This window comes from Papio anubis, chromosome 6 (genome assembly GCF_008728515.1).
Source record: "Papio anubis isolate 15944 chromosome 6, Panubis1.0, whole genome shotgun sequence".
NCBI lineage: Eukaryota > Metazoa > Chordata > Mammalia > Primates > Cercopithecidae > Papio > Papio anubis.
Window position 1 is genome coordinate 117,976,894 of NC_044981.1, and position 20,573 is coordinate 117,997,466.

The 20,573-nt window shown below is 36.6% G+C and overlaps 1 protein-coding gene across 13 annotated transcripts in view; it reads right to left on the reverse strand.

Moving 5' to 3' along the window:
* The window catches only part of UTRN (utrophin), a 590,704-nt gene that overhangs the window by 285,100 nt on the left and 285,031 nt on the right, over nucleotides 1–20,573 (reverse strand). For 12 of the 13 annotated variants that reach the window (XM_021936868.2, XM_021936864.2, XM_021936872.2 and 9 more), the window contains one exon: nucleotides 13,263–13,452. In XM_021936868.2, coding sequence (XP_021792560.2) covers nucleotides 13,263–13,452 — 190 coding nt within the window. Of the gene's footprint in view, nucleotides 1–6,627; nucleotides 8,971–13,262; nucleotides 13,453–20,573 lie in introns of those variants that run through there. The other variant, XM_021936873.2, reaches the window with a different exon arrangement.

A 20,573-nucleotide genomic window follows, 5' to 3' on the forward strand; every position in this document is an offset into this window, starting at 1 on the left:
TCTTTATTTCCTTAAAATTATATAGCCAAGACTTGAACATCGAACATCAAAATAGTTTTGAAAATAATATATTTCCTTACTTTTAAACTTCTAGGAAAACAAGTACATAGCCACCCGCTCAAAACTGTCAGCAACTTTGGAAAGCCAAGGCAGGCAGATTGCTTGAGCTCCAGAGGTCAAGACCTGCCTGAGCAACATAGTGAGACCCTGTCTCCACAAAAAATACAAAAAAGTTAGCTGGGTGTGGTGGCATGTACAGTAGCTGTGATCCCAGCTACTCGAGAGGCTGAGGCGGGAGGATAGCTTGAGCCCAGGAGGTCAAGGCTGCAGTGAGCCATGATGGTACCACTGTACTCCAGCCTATGTGACAGAGACCCTGTCTCAAAAAAAAAAAAAAAAAAAAAAAAAAAAAAAGCTGTCAGCAATAAAACATCCATTATAGACTATCTCTGTTTCGTTATGTCCAAAATGAAATGGTTGAATCAGATGATTTCCAACATCTCCTCATTCTCCAGAATTCCACGTTTTAAAGGAACATGGAATGTTCTCCTCATGCTCCAGCTCATGTTTTAAAGGAGAGTGTAGAGGCTAAATTTCTTTAGACAAGGAAATGCATACGGAGATAATTCAGAACAAAACAACATCTATTTTCTAGTTAATGTAATCTCTCTTTCTATATCTTCTATACTGAATGACCCATTTTATCCCAACATAATTCCTAAAATGATCTATCTAAAATTACATGTAGAGAGACACTGGCTATTGAAGTAGAAAACCTATGTTGAACACAATTTGCACCACATACTAGCTGAGCAACTACTGGCATGTTCCTTCACCTGCTGATTTGCAAAACAAATTTCTTTTCTACCTATCTCTTAGGACACACAATAACTTAATATTGTTAATATTATATTTATTAATGATGTAATATATGAGAAAACACATTGTAAACTCTAAAATACTAAAAATGTAAGGAAACTGTACTAGCAGTATCAAGATATTTTCCCATCATGGCAGCTAACAGTTATTCTATTGCTGTAGTCAATCATTTTTTCTCTTAATTCTGTTAAAATAAAAACAAAATAGTTGTCTCTTGTGAAGACAGTTCAACATCTTCTTCCATTTGATGTTTTTCCAAAATTCTTGCTTAACTTTATGAAGCCAGAGTTTCACATAAGCCTATTATTTATTAAGCATTAAAAGGCACTGTCTGCTTTTATAATTGAGCTTTGTTATAAATTAATCTTTTAGAGTTCCATAGAACTGAACAAACTAGATGATGAAAAATGAAAAGCAACCCTCTGATGCACTTCACATCCTTTCCAATTTCAATTATTTGGACTCATTTACCTCGCCCAGAAATGAAAAAGCTTTGTGAAACTAAGAAAGCTACCATGGCACAACATTTTCTACATTCTTTTCTCTCTATGGTAGGAACTCTCCTATTTACTTATTTTGGAGAACTAAAAATGAACTACCAAATATACTAAGAGAAGTTGGTAGTGATCACAGTTAAGAGTAAGAGGAAGGAGCGATGTCTGCACATTTAAAATCTAGCAGTACCTACAGCTAGGAAATTTCCACTTGAAATTTAATAAACCTTGCCTCTAAGAAAACACAAATCATCAACCCTTTAAGTTACAATTATCACATAATACTCTACAAATAAAAGAAGACCTTTTATCTGTATCATTAATACTACTTCAATTCCCTCTCAGAAGCACTTTCTATTTGTTCTGGATTTGTACTAGTATTACACTTCTAGACATACACCAATGACAATGATATTTTGGCCGTAAAAGAATTTTAAAATGGTATATTGTAGAAAGTATTAGTTATTTTTAATTGAGTGACAAAGCATTGCATCAGATCTAATTATACTGCTTTCAGTTAATTATATTGACTTTATCCAAGTCATTGATGGCATGACTTTTCTGATTAACAAAATGTTAGTTAATTGGATAACTTTTTAAAAACATAATTTTGACAACACACATCAACTTGGGGAACTACAGCAAAACAGAGGTCCAAGAGCCTTCTAAAATGGCACTTGTGTTCTTGGAAGCCACAGGAATCATATCTGATAGTGGCAGGCAGGGGTGCGGGTGTTTTCTCCTTGATCACATCTCACTTTTGTCTGTAATCTTGACCTGACTAGGAACTGCAGAAACAGAGGCAGAGTAGAGAAAGTAGTCTGTGTGGGCATGCCTACAGTTCCCAGAAAGCACTTACGACATCCATGGAGAGGGTTAGATGGAGGCAAACCCGTCTACATATGCCATTTTTCTCCATTAAACCTCAACCTTCACACACTTTCTGAACTAATCCAACCAAGACTTTCTCATGAAACCAAGAAGAGACAACTCCTCATATGGTCAAGTGGGAATTCTAACTTCTAGACTAGAGGGTTATGACTCTGAGCTCCGTGGTTCAAACAATCTATGTCTGAGTTGATTATTGAGAGAAACTGAGGGAATCCAAGAGTTGACCTTAAAATACATACATCTCAACAATCAGATCATGGTAAAGTAAATCTCCATCGCCCTGGATCACTTCAGGATTTAATTGTTCAAGGAGAGCAGGGTTCTCCACGTGAAAAAAAGGTAGGGAAATGTTTGAGAATAAAAAATACAAAATTCAACCTGTCGAAAATACACCATTCCATTCAGTGTCTTCTAAAAAAACCACATACTCAACCTTAACTACCTCTAAATACAGGGAGCTATACATGTAGATGAAAAATAATGTGTGACCTTACTTCATCAGTGAATCTGAAAACCTGCTGAGAGATTAATGTGCCTTCGTGTTCATTATCTATTACTCATTAGCACTACAAGCAACTACATAGTTCTGTGTTGTCCACACATGAAAACACACACACATACACACACAGCCACAAAGCAAGCTTTTGGTAGACATCACTGGTCAATCATGACCTGTTAGGTAGAATCTCCTGGTCTCTTTCTATTTTTCACAGTATATTCAGAAGTAGCTGCTTTAATACCACAGAAGACACAGTTTTCCGGGGAAGACTTTGAGATCAGCACCACACTGAAAGCTCAAGCCCCCCAGAAGGCCAGGCTAAGAATAGCCATAGTTTCACTCTGTATGTAAATGACTAGTTACTGAAATCGCGTGTGTATACCACATAGAGAAAAAGAATCAACTGGGGTACAAAAAGGCAACAGTAGAAAGTAAGAACAGAATTATACACTACTAATATTTAATATAAGATTTCACCATGGCATATGTGTATAACTTTTAAATGAATACACATCTATATACAACTAGATGTTTAAAATATTTTTGCTGAAGAAACATGATCAGAATAGTTTGGGGTTGACTAAAACCACTTAAGCTAAAATGATTTACACACACATTCAAGCAAATAGAAGTTACATCATTTAAATCAACATTTTCTAAAATGCCTGAGTCATGAAGAACTCAATTTACAGCACTAAATATTTTTAAATTTTTCTTATTATTCCTATAATATTCATATTCCAATCTACTTTATAGGAAACTGCTTTTTACCATGCCCTCAATTGTTAAATATTTTACAGAAATTGGCACTAAGAAAAAAATAAAGAGGACTTATAAAAATCTCTACCGATTTAACACTAACACAAACAACCCATTTCTAATCTAAAGACTTAATGATATAAAACACCCCAAAGTAATCACATAATAAAAATAAATTAAATTCAATATTATTTTTCAAATCATTTACATCAGCTTTGTTTCTACTGTGCTCTATTAAAAGAAAAATTATAGGCATGAAAATTTTAAAGAAACTAAGCAAACAAAACCATATCTGAGAAAATTAGCATCCAGTGTAGGGTGATTTTAGGTCATCAGGGCAATTTCAATGCTGCTAATTATATGTCCAAGTAAGCAGCACTTACGTTTTTGCTTCCTCCTCAAATTTTATTGGATGTAAAACCGAGAAGAAATATTTTTAAAGGCAAAAAATACACGTGAATGTGTAAATAGATTGTGGGAAGGGAGTATATTTTAACTCTGAGAGCTGTGACATGCCTTTTTTCATTCCTCCCTTCTCTTTGAAACATATAAGAAAACCCACAAAATGAGAATATTCTACACAAATATCTACTCGTGTAACGCACACACTATCTTCTGACAAACAAGAGATGTATGAAAATAAACAGAAAAGACAAGCTGCCACAGAGGGAAAAGTCTAATAAAAGACTAAACAAATAATACCTAAAAAGAATGATCCTAAAGAGGAATTTAAAAGGGGATAAAAATATTCAGACACTGAATTTCAAAATGCCAATATGAATTTTAAATAGTCAAGTTTCCCTCAGATTATGCCACATTTTATTCTCATTCATTTTGGTCTCTAAATGTATTTACAATAGACTGTTTCTATATTTTTATGGAGAAACACAAACTTAAAGCATTTCTTTTCTAAGAAACTAAATTTAGAGAATGTGGGAGGAATAAGGAGAGAGAAAGTCAAGACAGCATTTACAATTTAATGGGAAGAGAACTTACAGTGTTTTAAAGCAAATAAATGTCAAATCTATTTAAACTTTTAGATATGACACATGGACTATTGATAATTAAAATATAATTAAGTATTTTTGCTTGGTATAGCTACCTCTATCAATATCAGAGATGGCAACTGTTAATATTTAAGTCTACAACTACATTTTTATTTATTTCATTAAATTAATATAGCCCCAAAACTTAGATCAGTTTTCAAAATATAACCACACAAATAAAATTTATCTGTTACTAGTTTATTTATTTCATAGTAATTGTGCCGCTTCCTAATCTGGATTGCCAGTTCTTTAGGCAACATCTCATATTATACTGACACCTGCTGGAAGGTACTGGAATTGTACATTTCTCATTGCGTTATCCAGGCAGTTGTTAATTTTGCATATGTGAAAGACTACGTGGAATATAGTATTTCGACAGCAAATAATGTAAATTTTAATTTTCTAAATGAAATAAGTAACATTTATTCTAAACATTTAAATTTTTGTGATATCTTTAGGAAATTATAAATCAAGAAGTCTTCCCAAAAAGCACTTCTGATGGTAATTTATCCAATGACTTCAGTGATTTAACTTGTGCCTATTTGAGGTAGAATTAGGAAACTAATTAGCAACTTTCTCCAGTACTTGACTTCTGCTGTTTCATACTTTGCACTAACTTAATACCTTGGACTTTAGAAAAATATTTGGTTTTGTGAAAGTGCACACACAAATGGATCAGGAAAATGACCCTGCTCTTTTAAAAAAAGAATGCTTTATATATTCATATTGGTGGTTAAAAAAAATAAATAACATGAATTAGTGAATGAGCTTTTCTCATCTATTATCAAAATTGCCTTTTCATGAAAAACATAAATGTTTTACCAGAATAAACTTATCCTTTGAAGTGGAGCAAAACACAACACATTGAAATACTTAGGTTTACAAATCTTTGTAACTGAATTAATTAAGTTCCGTTAAGTTTTAATTAACTTCTTATGCAAAGAAAACTCTTCTAAGTATTTCTGAAAAGAATACCCCACTACCTGAATCTGTCTCCCAAAACGTCCGGGAAAAAAAAAAAAAAAAAGTATCCAGACAGCAATACATCTAATTGGCCAAATTGTAAAAAAATTATAGTGTGATATAATAAAGTTAATGGAATACTGCTTCCCACCTCAATCTGCTGCCACATAAGCATCATCTAGATGCCTGGACATGCCATATTATATATCATCAGAAAAATAATATTTTCTTTGAGGCAGTTGTTTTGATCACAAATGAGTTTGGGCAGCTAACAGAGCAACAAGATACATTCTTGAGAACGGTACTAAAAATATGATAGGAAGGATGAATATAGTACTGTGGTAGTATAAAAATTGCTATTATAATTCTCTCCTTTTATATCAAAACACTCTAATTTTGACACAAGTAATGACATAGTATCACCATAGTTTGAATAAAACTATGATCAAACATATAACAGCTGACTTAAAAAAAATACAGCAGCTGATTGAATGGTTTATGTTCAGGATGATGTAGTATTAGAAATTTGCAACTGTCAAACAAGTTGCCTCCTGTAAGTCTACTTAATTCACCTATCCAAATGAAATTAAATTCTTCCAGTGTAACTATAGTATATGGAGATTCAAGAATATGGGGATGTTTTATGATGAAATTAAGTCTGATCATTTTTTTAAAATGTGTTTTAATTTTTTTAATTGAAAAAGCAATTAGCTATAAGAAGATGGAACATTTTTTAAAAATCGACTGAAAGATTATTTGGCACTCTTCTTTTAATTTTACTAAAATTTACATAAGATTAATTAAGATACTGCAAAGTACCACAGAGGTAACAGGTCTTAATGAATGTAGTAGTTTTGCTATCATATTTTCTCCAAACAGTTCACTAGCCCATCTCGGAAGACAAGATTATGTCAATTGCAAAATAAACTATGTACTAAACAAAATGTAATTATGCAATTCACTTTAACAGATTTCACAATCAGTTACTAAGAAAGGGAATCTTCCTTGATAAGAACCTGAAAGATTAGTTTTTAGAGCCTGAGAAACAGTACAACTGTCAGACACCCGGCATCCTTATTTTCAATCACTCAGTTACCTTACAGAGCTTCTGATACCGAGGAGAAGAAACTGCCATCCTTTGTAAACGATGCAACAAAACCACAACTTTCTGCAGAGACGTTCTCACCACAGCCATCATTTTAAGTTTACCACACTTCTGGAGACACCTCAGAATTTGCATTATAAATGAAGAGCAACGATCATTTCCTCCCGGTCACTGGACAATGATTTGTCAGTTCTCTGAGCATGCTCGTTTCCAGAAGCATTTGAAAGATACAGGGGGTTAGGTTCTAGGAAAAAGGAGGCTGGTATTCCTTCAACTTCTCAATTTAAAAAACACAGACAAACGCCACAGAGAAAGCCCCCCAGCAGATGCTCACAGCCAGCACTTGCTCAGCCCGGCATGGCCAGAAATGAAGGAAGCTGTCGAGCAGCCAAGCGCTGCCGGCTGCGGGAGAGGAGTGCGCTCAGTAGCCAAAGAGGATATTAAGTGAAACATTAAAGCTGCAGATAGAAAGCAGACATCCTCTGGGAAAAGGGATTCAACATATCACCGCCACCACCACGGTGCATGCCTTGCAGCTGGTTTCTATTAAGAGAGTGGAGCATTCACCCTCTCTAAAGAGGGATACAGTCACTATGGAAGAAATGCAGCTCTAGCTGTGCTCTGTGAATTAGTGAACAGGAGACCCTGTTATAAATCTTGAGAAGAGCAGAAGGGTACACCTGACTCTAATAACAACAGCCCATATATTAAGTGCTAAAAAATCACCTGCCAGACAGGTCTCAGCCCAAGATCACCTAAAACAAAACAACAACAACAATAAAGCAAAACAAAAAATACTTGTAGGGGTTATGTGACTAAGATACCCTAAAAGTAGAGGGATCCAGTGGATTCGCATCTGACTGCCTAGAAGGAAAGCCATCAAAAATGGAATAGGTTAGGATTTATCTAATTAAACAGCTAAGTTAATAAAAAATTAAAAGTCTGTAATTGACTACTGAACATTCCAAATTGCCACATTTCCCCTTAGACAGCATCTTCATGATCTCATTTTATTTGCCATAAAGCTATTTTAATTTTATGAATAGGAAATATGAGGCCATAATTATATCATATAAAAACCCGGTACAGAATTTTGTGGTTTTATGTGTATATATATACACTTGAGACATATTCTCTACTGCAGCCTGAATATCATTACAAACATCAACTGGGGTAAAGTACTATCAGGAGGTGCGCAAAATAACCCTGGATGATTAAATGACTGGGTCAAAGAGCACAGCCAGATATAGAACCCAGATGTTGCTCATTATCAGTGTCCTGCTCAAACTGGTAACTGGGCTAATGCTGCAATTTCACCTCTGTCTAATGTTGTCATGATTCTTTAAAAGAAATGCAGTATTTTCAAGTATTTGTTTTTCCTCCTTTACTTCATTTGTCTTTCTTAGTCCTTCATGTTAGAATGATTTAAAGTCCTATATTGTGTCTTACAGAACGGTGTTTATCAAGCAGCGTTTTGCCGACTTTATTGGGTCTTATAGAACTGTGTTTATCATGCACTGTTCTGTGGACGTCTGCCTGTATCTTTTTTCCCTGTAGGTCCATACTGAGAATCTACACTGCCTCCCTCTGGTGAGGCTAACAATGTCACCATATCTGTGTAAAGCCAAAAGTGGAGAACATAGTCGAAGGATAGAATACAAAATGTTAAGGCATTTGGCAAATAGATAGAAATAGATTAGTGACTGTTCAGGGGAGAGGGAATTGGCCGGGAGGAATGGGAAATTGATAGTAAAGGGAAGGGGTTTCTTTTTGAGGAAATGAAAATGTTCTAACTTGATTGTGGTGATGATTGTACAACCGTGAACAGACTAGCAACAAATGAATTGTAAAATTTAAATGAATGAACCATATAGTATGTGAATTATATGCCAAGAAAGTTGTTATTAAATAAGTATGAAGCTATAATTCTTGTCCTAGAACCAGCAGATGAAGTCCCCATGAGATAGGCATTCACCCCTCAAACACAGTGCTAAGCATGGAGCCAGGCACAGGAGAAAATCTAAAAAAATCTATAATCAAAGTCTGCACATACGAAACAAGAGGATGAAAATGAGGCTAAAAGCAAACATAGGAGATAAAAGTGTAATAATCATAAAATATAAATTGTTAGAGAGCAAAACCAGCCACCCACGACAACACCACTCCAGAAAGCAGGAACTCAGGATTTTACCCAGGAAAGAATCAGAGCATCTCAGTTAATTGGTAATGCCAAACGTAAAGCTAAAATTTATAAATATAATTAAAAGAATAACAATCTTTTAGAATATGAACATGCACATTAAGAATAAATGCATTTGGGCCGGGCGCTGTGGCTCAAGCCTGTAATCCCAGCACTTTGGGAGGCCGAGACTGGCGGATCACGAGGTCAGGAGATTGAGACCATCCTGGCTGACACGGTGAAACCCCGTCTCTACTAAAAAAATACAGAAAACTAGCCGGGCGAGGTGGCGGGCGCCTGTAGTCCCAGCTACTCGGGAGGCTGAGGCAGGAGAATGGCGTGAACCCGGGAGGCGGAGCTTGCAGTGAGCTGAGATCCGGCCACTGCACTCCAGCCTGGGCGGCAGAGCGAGACTCCGTCTCAAAAAAAAAAAAATAAAATAAAATAAATAAATGCATTTGAACTAATAAACTAGTTGGAAGTCAATAATGGGCTTTCACACAGAAGCAAAAAATAAAGTTTCTGCATCTTTGGCCAAATACTCTTATCTGAATACAGATTCACAGTGACAACTGCATATTAGGCATCTCCCCCTGGATGTTACTCCAATGCTTCATTTCAACAAAGTCAAAATGGATGAAATTTGCCATCCCCACACATTTCCCACTAACTTGCAACCCTGCCCTGACGTTTTCTTCTATGTTCCCAGTCTTAGGCTCTAACACCACTTGGCAATCTGCCTTTCCCCTTCCTCAGTCTAGGTATACTATTGAGTCATTAGATCTACTACCCCTGCCATTGTCTCCTTTCTGGTCATTAACACCTGTAGCCTGGAGGGCTACATGAGTATCCTAACAGGCCTCTCTTCTGTCACTCTTGTCTAGTTCAAATCCATTCCTCATACCATCAGCTAAATTCCTATAAAGCAAAAATCCTATTGCATCACTCTTGTTACTATCCTTTATGACTTCTCTTCATTGCCACTGGGTTAAAATATAAATACTTGCATGGCATTTAAGACCCTCTATGAGCTGGACTGCTCAGTTCTCAAGGAGCTTGTCTCTCCTGCAGGTCTCCAAAGAATCGGCTTTCCTCTTGCCAAAAGGCCTCTGCTGGGGAATAAAACCTAACAGCCTTGCAGCAGGGCAATGAAACATAGATACATAAATCCAAATCATCATCCATCCTTAACAGAATGGCATGTATCATAGCATACTCCCAAAAGTTAATCATCTTCCATGTGCTTTAGAACTGTCCTTATCAAAATTCACCCAAGATTCACCTTAAACCGAACATAGAATAAACTGCTTTATCTTCATGAAATACTCCGAAGGCCTTGGATCTGGTTGTCACAAGACATGAAGCAAGTATAAACAGTGAATGTGTCAGCTAAGCAGTTCTACATACACATCCTGTGCATGCAGGACAGATACACAGAGCTCCTTATTCCATCTTCCTTAGTGCACAGAGACTGTGCACCACCACGGCCACCACCACCACCGCCACCACCATGCCACCAGAATTTCTCTGCTATGATTGGCCATGCTTTTTACAGTCATTTTCTCAAACAAACATCTCTCCATTTCCAAACAAGTTTCTATTTTAAATGTCTGTTCACTCATACAAAAGGAGAATCATTAATATACAACACCATAAAAAATTAAAATTATACTGCCTCAGAAAAACTCAGTAAAAGGTAATGAATCTCTAACAATCATCTATCTATATGGTGCTGAAAATAAAACCATAGAATATTTTTTAAACAGAATGGAAAGAACACCTTAAGAGCATTTAATAATGAAGCAAGGGAGGAAAAAATCATGCAAATTACTGTAATGTGAAACATTTTAAACATAAATGTACATATTTATCTTTAAACAAAGGAATTTCAGTAGACTCTTAGTAAAGTCCTCTTTATTACTTTCTACCAGCCAAAAGAGACTATTTTTAGCAACACTAAAGTAATAACATATTATAATATATTTTATAAAGCATTATAATGTATTTTAATATTTTTATCAGCAACCTTTCTTTCTTGATGCTGTTTGCCATAAGTAATCCTGTGCTTAGTTATTTTTATTTTGAAAGATTTTAAACATTTCTATTTACATTTGTCTTCCACTTTTTGAATATTCATTAACTATTGAGAAGAGTCTTAGCCATGGTAAGAATATATCCTAAGACAAAACATGTCAGAAGACATTAAACTCTAGAATAGGCCTGTGTTTTGCTGATGGTCATTACCAGGGTTCATTTAAAGCCTCCTTTACTCATTGTGTATAAACTGTTACCTACTCAAGCCTAGATAGCTATTGAAATTAAAACCATTGCATCAATTAACTGTGAACATTTATAGGTCAGGCTTTTTCTTGTTTAAATCATAAAAAAAAAAAAAAAATCTAGCATCTACCCACACTTAGAGTCCTCTATGACCTCCTAAAATACAGATGATGACTGAATATTTTATCAATTAACATTTATAGTGACCTCATGAGGCTCAAAAGAGTGAGACAAAGGAACAGATTTAATTTTGATACTTGCCTGGTCACACTCATTACCAAGTCACAAATGTATTGTGCGAGGCATAAGAAACAAGCAGCAATGCATTTAAACAGAAATTTTCATCAAATGAATCTTAAGAACTCAATAGCAAAACATCATGAGTTTTCATGCACAGGGACAATTTATAAATAAGCTCATTCCAAAAAGATCTGCTTTTCAAATTGTGTAACTTTTCAGTGAAAATAATTTCAAACTTAAAGAAAAATTGTAAGAATCAGAGTAGTTCAAAGAAAGACTCTGTATCCTTCATCCAGATCCACACATTTGTTGACATTCTACAAAACAGTCTTTTTGATGCTTTAAGAGAAAAGAGTTCCTAAGAACGGATTTTAAAAAGGTATCAATGCTGAGTTTCATAACGGTGAGTCAAGGTACAAAGACAGCAGTCAATATTTACTTAGGATTTGCACACAGGGCACTGTGTAGGCAACAATATGGATAATATAATCTCTGCCCTTGAAGAACCATGTGATCAACTGGGATAGGAGGAGACATGCATCAAAAGACAATGGAGGTCGCGCGCGGTAGCTCAGGCCTGTAATCCCAGCACTTTGGGAGACCAAGGCAGGTGGATCACTTAAAGTCAGGAGTTTGAGACCAGCGTGGCCAATGTGGTGAAACTCCATCTCTACTAAAAATACAAAACCTAGCCGGGCATGGTGGAGCACACCTGTAATCCCAGCTACTCAGGTGGCTGAGGGATGAGAATCGCTTGAGCCCAGGAGGCAGAGGTAGTAGCAAGCTAAGATCGCACCACTACACTCCAGCCTGGGCGAAACAAGAACAACAACAAAAGACAAAAGACAATGGAACACGTGTTCACAAGTATGTCAGAAATAATCATTGTCAAACTGATGTGAGAATGGCATGGTATAAAGTAATCAGATGTAATACTATGGTTGACAAGGAGACTTCCTCATTGAAACAGGTTTTTGTTTTGTTTTTTTGGGGAGTGGACAGAGTCTCGTTCTGCCACCCAGGCTGAAGTGCAGTGGCACAATCTTGGCTCACTGCAACCTCCACCTCCTCAAGTATTCGCCTCAAGTATTACCTCAAGTAATTCGCATGCCTCAGCCTCCCAAGTAGCTGGGACTACAGGTGCAAGCCACCACACTTAGCTAATTTTTGTATTTTTAGTAGAGACGGGGTTTCGCCACGTTGGCCAGGCTGGTCTCGAACTCCTGACCTCAGGTGACCTATCCACCTTGGCCTCCCAAAGTGCTGGGATTACAGGAGTGAGGCACCGCACTCTGCCTGTATCAGATTTTGAACTGGAAGTTCAAGAGCACTGAAGCAGAACTACTTGAGGGCAGAAAAAGATTCAGACATATTTCATAAGATTCCTTATAATGTTAGTAAATGAAAAGTTTTATATTAGCACATTTTGTGTAGAAGAAATATTTGAACGTCAGACTACATATACAATCACAGTTATCAAGCTAATGACATAAAAGTAATACCATCAAGCCTAATATTCTTAGTTATAAACTAAGCCATAGAGCTTTTGCAGCTTTTATATTAAGTATGTACAATAAATGGAGAAAGAAACAACTTCACATTAAGGGAAAATGCCCTTATAATTTAGGATTCAATAAAGCTAACTGTAATAGGGCTTAAAATGACAAAAAGCAGAATAGCTGTGAGCCTCTAACTCTAAATAAACACTTATTACTTCCATAAAACAAGGTGGGTTTTTTCCCTCTAATATTAAGTAAAAAGATCTGATAGAGCTTATTTCCAGAAACCAATTATTAACAGGACAGCACAGATTTCGTCAGAGAATAAAGTGACAACCTCACCTTTTCAGGGTAATACATTTGCATGCAGAGGGATCAAAAGTGCACAGGACAGACACAAGTACTGGTGTGGTTTCCCATGCACTTACCTGCATCTGCTGTTTGAGTTCCCTGGCCAAGATACTATCCTGAAGAGCATTCTCCCGATGAGAGGCATCTGCAAGCACATTCACTGTGGTCTCTGCTTCTTGGATCCACTTTAGGAAGTTTTCCAGATCTCCGCGAGAGGCCTGCACCGTCCTCCACTCAGCCTCCAAGGCATTCTGTCTGTCAGCAATACTGAAAGTAACGATATGACAGCACGGCTCCATTACTTACAGTAGTGACATCCCATATCACACATCCCTAAATAAAAAACTAACAGGCAGCCCTCAAAGGACCTTTTATTCCAGTCACCATAGGTATTTGGGAGATTTATTTGTACGTGTGTCTTGAATAATCCTTAGTGGAGGGGTCATGCGAATTCTGAGAAGAGTGAAAGGAGGAGAGCCATAAATATATTAAAATCACATCCATATCATAAAATAATTATAACTACATTTTACAGCTCATACTTTTAAGTTAAATTATTCCCCCATATGTTGTAGGTCAATACAAAAGGCAACTGTATTCATCCAGTCACTGAATCCTACCACTCCTTTAAGTATTAAATATTCATACAGTCAGTGACTGTCAATGCAATTGCCTTTTGTGTTGACTTACATAAAGACAATATCAACAAATATTCATACAGTCAGTGGCTAAATGAATTCTAGGAAGAAGTGAAATCTGAAGAAATATTTAAGACAAAATAAAAATAATTGAAACAGCTGACTTTATATATTTTAAACAATTCATATCAATACAAGTTGGTTTCTTATTTAGTAATATTTAGAATGCATTGGACAAATGAGCTTCTATAAACCCTTCATTAAATCTACCTCAAAATTAGAACACAGAGCTATCTTGGAGTTACATGAGCTAAGAGATACACACACCTGTAAATTCAACATTTAAAACTTTATATTCTTCAGAGCTCTATAATAAGAAAATAACTCAATTTTTAAAATTAGTATTAATCATTTCACTCCTAGGTATTTAATTCCAAGAGAACTGGAACATATTTCCACAGAAAAACTTGTACACAAATGTCTATAGCAGCATTATCTATAATGGCCAACTAGTAGAATTAACCTAAATTCAGAGAGAAATTAATAAACAAAATACACTATATCTATACATAGAATATTATTCACCCATAAAAAGGAATGAAGTACAGACACATGCTACCATATGGATGAATCTTCAAAACGCTATGTTAAGTGAAAGAAGCCAGACACAAAGGGCCACATATGGTGAAATTCCATTTACATAAAATTTCCAAAATAGGTAAATTCATAGAGAGAAAGTAAATTAGGTGTTGCCTAGGATGGCACAGTGGAGGACAATGGAGGCTGACTACTAATGGTATGGAGTTTCTTTGGAGGATGATAAATTTTCTGAAATTAAGAGTAGTGGTTGTTGCCCAACATGGTGAATACACTAAAAATCACTGATGAAGTATGTGATACAGCAGTGCCCCCTTATCTGTAGGGGATACATTTCAAGATCCCCAGTGAACGTCTGAAATCACACAGAGTACCAAACCTTATATAGACCACGTTTTTTCCCATACATCATACCTATTTTTGCATTATAAATTATGCACAGTAAGACACTGATAATAACTAATAATAAAATAGAACAATCATAACAATACACTGTGTAAAACTTCTGTCAATGTGATCTCCCTCTTTCTCAAGATTTGTTTTTGTATACACCACAGGCTGAAACCACAGCAAGCAAAACCACAGATAAGAGGGAACTACTGTATACAAATTGTATCACAGTAAAAATCAGCATATCTAATGGACTTTATTTACATGTATTTTTTTCTCTCTGTCCATCTGCTCATCCATCCATCCATCTGTCCTTCTATCTGTATATATACATAGAGGGAGAAATGTCTGGAATATTAACTTAATATTCAAACAATTATTTTTGGGTGCTGGAATTTAAGTTAGTTTTCTTTCCTATTTGTACTTTTTGGCATTTTTTTAAATTTTATAATGATGCAGTATCTTTTTTAACATATCATTTTAAAAAATGGACAAAAGATTTAAACCTATACATGACCATACAAGATGTTTTGATGACAAATAAGCAAATGAAAATATGCTCAGCACATTAATCATTAGAGAAATGTAAATTCAAATCACAATGAGACATTGTTTCACATTAAAACGGCTTTAAGAAAATGACTATACCAAGGATTGGCAGGAATGTGGAGTAACTGCAACTCTCACACATCGCAGGTAAAAGTACAGCCATTTTGAAAAACAGCTGGCAGTTTGTTATAAAATTAACCACACATTAGTGATACAACTCAGCAATCTTACCCCTAGGTATTTATCCAAACAAACAAAAACACATGTCTAGGTGGGGCACAGTGGCTCATGCCTGTAGTCCCAGCACTTTGGGAGGCCAAGGCAGGCAGATTACTTGAGGTCAGGAGTTCAAGACCAGCCTGGACAACATAGTGAAATCTCTTCTCCACTAAAAATACAAAAATTAGGTGGGTGTGGTGGGGCATGCCTGTAATCCCAGCTACTCGGGAGGCTGAGGCAGTAAGAATTGCTTGAACTCAGGAGGCAGAGATTGCAGTGAGCCAAGATTGTGCCACTGCACTCCAGTCTGGGCGACAGAGTGAGACTGTCTCACAGACAAACAAACAAACAAACAAAAAACCCACCATATGTCTATATAAAATCTGTATGCCAGTAAATATAGCAGCGTTATTGGTAATGGCCCAAAACTGAAAACAACCCAAATGCCAACTGGTATTATATACAGATAGACAAAGTTTGGTACAGGGATACAATGGAATACTATTCCACAGTAAAAATAAGCAAACTACTGATACATGCAACAATACGCATGGAATCTCACATGCATTCTGCTAAGTCAAAGAAGTCAGACATAAAAGATTACATACTAACATTCTGTTTATATGACATTCTTGAATGTCATCAACTTCATCCTAGAGCTTACTTCTTAACCTGCAGAATCAATTCAAATTGCCTCACCTGGAATTTAATTTCCTCCATAATTGATCCCAGTTTACTTCTCCAACTTTATCCCCTAGTTTTCTTCAATACTCTGTTTAGGTAATAGTGGTGTGCTCCTTTTTCTCTAGAATATTCTTACTACTGTGTCCACACGAAAATGTTATATCCATATAAAAATGTCCTGCTGACCCTCTCCATTTATCGTAATCCTACCACAATCCTACCACTCCTTTAAAGGTTAAGGACTACCTCTTCCAGAACATTCCATCCCAGTTAGGTTTCCTTGTCATGAGTTCATAAAAGGTCAATAATCCTCTTCGAACAACAATTATTGACACGGATCCTGGAAAAAACCCTTGAATGATGATCTTGTTTCATTCTTAAATTGTATTTTAACTACATTACAGTTTTCGTATTTTTCCGCCCATTCTATAAACTCTCTTTCAGCAGAACTTTTTATACCTTCATATTCCTGAGTCCTATTTATACAAGTATTTACAGAATGACAATCTTTCTATAATATTATTTTATTTTATTTTATTTTATTTTTGAGAGAGAATCTTGCTCTGTCACCCAGGCTGGAGTGCAGTGGTGCGATCTCAGCTCACTGCAACCTCTACCTCCCCAGTTCAAGTAATTCTCCTGCCTCAGCCTCCCAGGTAGCTGGGATTATTGGTGCCTGCCACCACACCTGGCTAATTTTTGTATTTTTTTAATAGAGACAGGATTTCACCATGCTGCCCAGCCTGGTCTCAAACTGTTGACCTCAGGCGATCGGTCCGCCTTGGCCTCCCAAACTTCTGGAACTACAGGCATGCACCACCATGCCCAACAGATTTTTGTATTTTTTTTAGTAGAGATAGGGTTTCACCACATTGGCCAGGCTGGTCTTGAACTCCTGACCTCAAGTGATGTGTCTGCCTCAGCCTCCCAAAGTACCGGCATTACAGGCTGAGCCACCATGCCCAGCCATGCTATGTCTTTAAAATTAGCTCCTACACTTAAACAAATTTACAAGAAAAAATCAAACTACCACATCAAAAAGTGGGTGAAGGATATGAACAGACATTTCTCAAAAGAAAACATTTATGTGGCCAACAAACATATGAAAAAAAGCTCATCGCTGGTCATTAGAGAAATGCAAATCAAAACCACAATGAGATACCATCTCACACCAGGTAGAATGTGATCATTAAAAAGTCACGAAATAACAGATGCTGGAGAGGATGTGGAGAAATAGGAATGCTTTTACACTGTCTGTGGGAGTATAAATTAGTTCAACCATTGTGGAAGACAGTGTGGTGATTCCTCAAGGATCTAGAACCAGAAATACCATTTGACCCAGTGATCCCATTACTGGGTATATACCCAAAATATTATAAATCATTCTACTATAAAGACACATGCACATGTATGTTTACTGTAGCACTATTTACAACCCAAATGCCCATCAATGACAGACTGGATAAAGAAAATGTGACCCATATACACCATGGAATACTATGCAGCCATAAAAATGAATGAGTTCATGTCCTTTGCAGGGGCATGGATGAAGCTGGAAACCATCATTCTCAGCAAAATAACACAGGAACAGAAAATTAAACACCGCATGTTCTCACTCATAAGTGGGAGTTGAACAATGAGAAGGGGCTCTCCTGTTAATGGTGAGAGGAGATCACAGAAAAGATGGTGTGAATCCAAACTGGAGCAGGTATGGGCTGTCTTCAGCATTGCCACCACTCTGTATTCCTGTTTTAACATCACAAAACTTACAAAGGATACACTCAGACAAAATCAGGAAATCGCCCCAAAGAAGAAAACAAATAAACCAAAAAACAAAACAAAAGACAAAAACAAACAATAACACAAAACATCCATGAGATCCAAGAAGCAGAGATTGTAAAGTAGGAGCAAAGCAAATACCCAGCATGATGGCTGTGTAGCAGGCCTAGAAAGCATGTCTCCAGAAGAGACGTCACCAAGGAACAATATTAGAAGTGATAGCCTGCTTAATGCGATTGGCATTGTGGAAGATTGTACTGTCAGGTCACTGGAAAATGTGGGAGGATTAGCAATAGGTGCAAAGAAAATTAGGCATATAAAAATAAGGCAATTATTAATTTCAGGTAAAACAAACACATAGGAAACAAAATTATAGTAAACCTCAGTTTTCAGTTGGTAATAATGTTTAGACAGACAAAATAACGTCAACACTTTATATTTATTTATCTAAAATTCCATGATGAAGCCGGGAAAAGAACAGTGGCATCCCTAAAGCAACTTCCTATGTATTTACCAAAATAGGACGTCAGCAGACAATGTCTAATACTGAAGAACTGAAAGATGATGGCATACTCATCTTATTTAGAATATGGAAATGCAAAAGGTAAAGAGAATAGTTGCCTCTAGGAAGGGCACTGCGGTGAGTCGAGGGAAAAGAACTATATTCTGTTATAAACCTTTCAGTGCTTAGTGGTTATTGTTGGGTGTTTTTTTTGTTTTTTTGTTTTTTTGTTTTTTGTTTTGTAATCATAGGTGAATACTTTTTTAATTTTTAAAATTTAGAAGTTACTCACTAGAATTTCAGTGGTTGTTGGGGCTGATGTTTTATTGTTCCCCAAACCCTGTCTATATTTTCTATTTTTAAAACATCAACAGAAAAAACATTAAGAATAGCCAAATGAAGGCTGTACTAAAAAAGGCACTAGAAAACAAAGATCCTAGAGGAGTGCACATGTGCAATCAATCCACTACAAACAGGTGATTCTCCTTTAAGAACATTCAATATATAACACTTAGTCGTTAAAAAAAATTTACTAAGGTCAAACACCTTCATTTCCCATAATCAGAATTCTGTTTTATTATTTAAAAATATTCATATGCACATAATAGGTTATATGGCAACAGCTAATGTAAAAAGAGATCATTACAGAATAATTATATTAAACCCTGAGAATGTCCAAACTAGGGAAGAGGATGTAAATGTCTAAGAACCCTAATGGTAAAAGCAAAGGATTCTCTTTATATAAGAGTAAGAGATACTTAGATACCTAGCAAGTATAAAGAACCAGGCTAGGAGGGGAGGTGGGCAACCTAAGGTCATGCTTCAAAGGAAAAGTGAGCTAAGAAGACCATGAGCACTTGGCCTCAGACAGTATTCCACTGGGTAGAGTAATTCCAGCAGCACACTTTGGTCACCAGTGGAACATTCTCAATCCAGAAGCTAGAGCACCTATTGACAAATAATCTACTGATCATCAGTGGGAAAAGAGATACTATTTTAAAAATATTCACTTTGTAGGATACTTTCCTTTCAGAAAAACAAATTTTAGTTGTTCTGGAAAAGATGTCTACTTTGTTGGTTAAAAAATATGGATTTTGGATTAAGGCTCACTAGCCACAAGCGCGTGGGCAAGGATTGTCTTCATCATCCCTAAACTCTGCCTGATACACAGGTTTTCCATGATCTGACTCTGGCTCACCTCCCCAGCAGGCATCTCTCCACTTCACATTTCATGTGTTATTTATCTACAAAAATGAACCAATTATTAGTACTCTGAGAGGTCACTGCCTCTGTCACATCCAGAACTCTACATTTTACTTTTTTTACCTTAAATATCCTTCTGCTCCTCTCCTCCAGCCTCCACTAATTTTCCCCATCCCACCTGGTTAACTTCTACTGACCCTCCAGACCTGGATGCAAACACTTTCCAAAACCATGGTACCTTCCCCAAGGCATCCCATAGTTTCCCCTACCATAGCTGTTGGTGTTTCATCGCTGCTATCCTAAATAACCACAAACTTTGTGGTATAAAGCAATACAAGTTTATTGTCTTACAGTTTTGTAGGCTAGTGATCAACATGGGTCTCCACTAGACTAAAATCAAGTTATCAGCAGGGCTGCATTTATTTTTGGAGGGTCTAGGGGTGAATCCGGTTTCTCTTCTTTTCCAACTTCTAGAGGTTGCCACATTCCTTGACTCGTAGCCACTTCCTCCACCTTCAAATCCAGCAACAGCAGGTGAAGTCCTCACATCACATCTCTCTGAACCACTCTTCTGCTGCCTCCTCCACATTTTTTTTTTTTTTTTTTTTGACACAGAGTTTCACTCTGTCGCCCAGGCTAGAATGCAGTGGCACAATCTCCGCCATTCTCCTGCCTCAGCCTCCTGATTAGCTGGGACTACAGGCACCCGCCACCATGCCCGGCTAATTTGTGTGTGTGTGTGTGTGTGTGTGTGTGTGTGTGTGTGTGTATTTTTAGTAGAGACGGGGTTTCACTGTGTTAGCCAGGATGGTCTCGATCTCCTGACC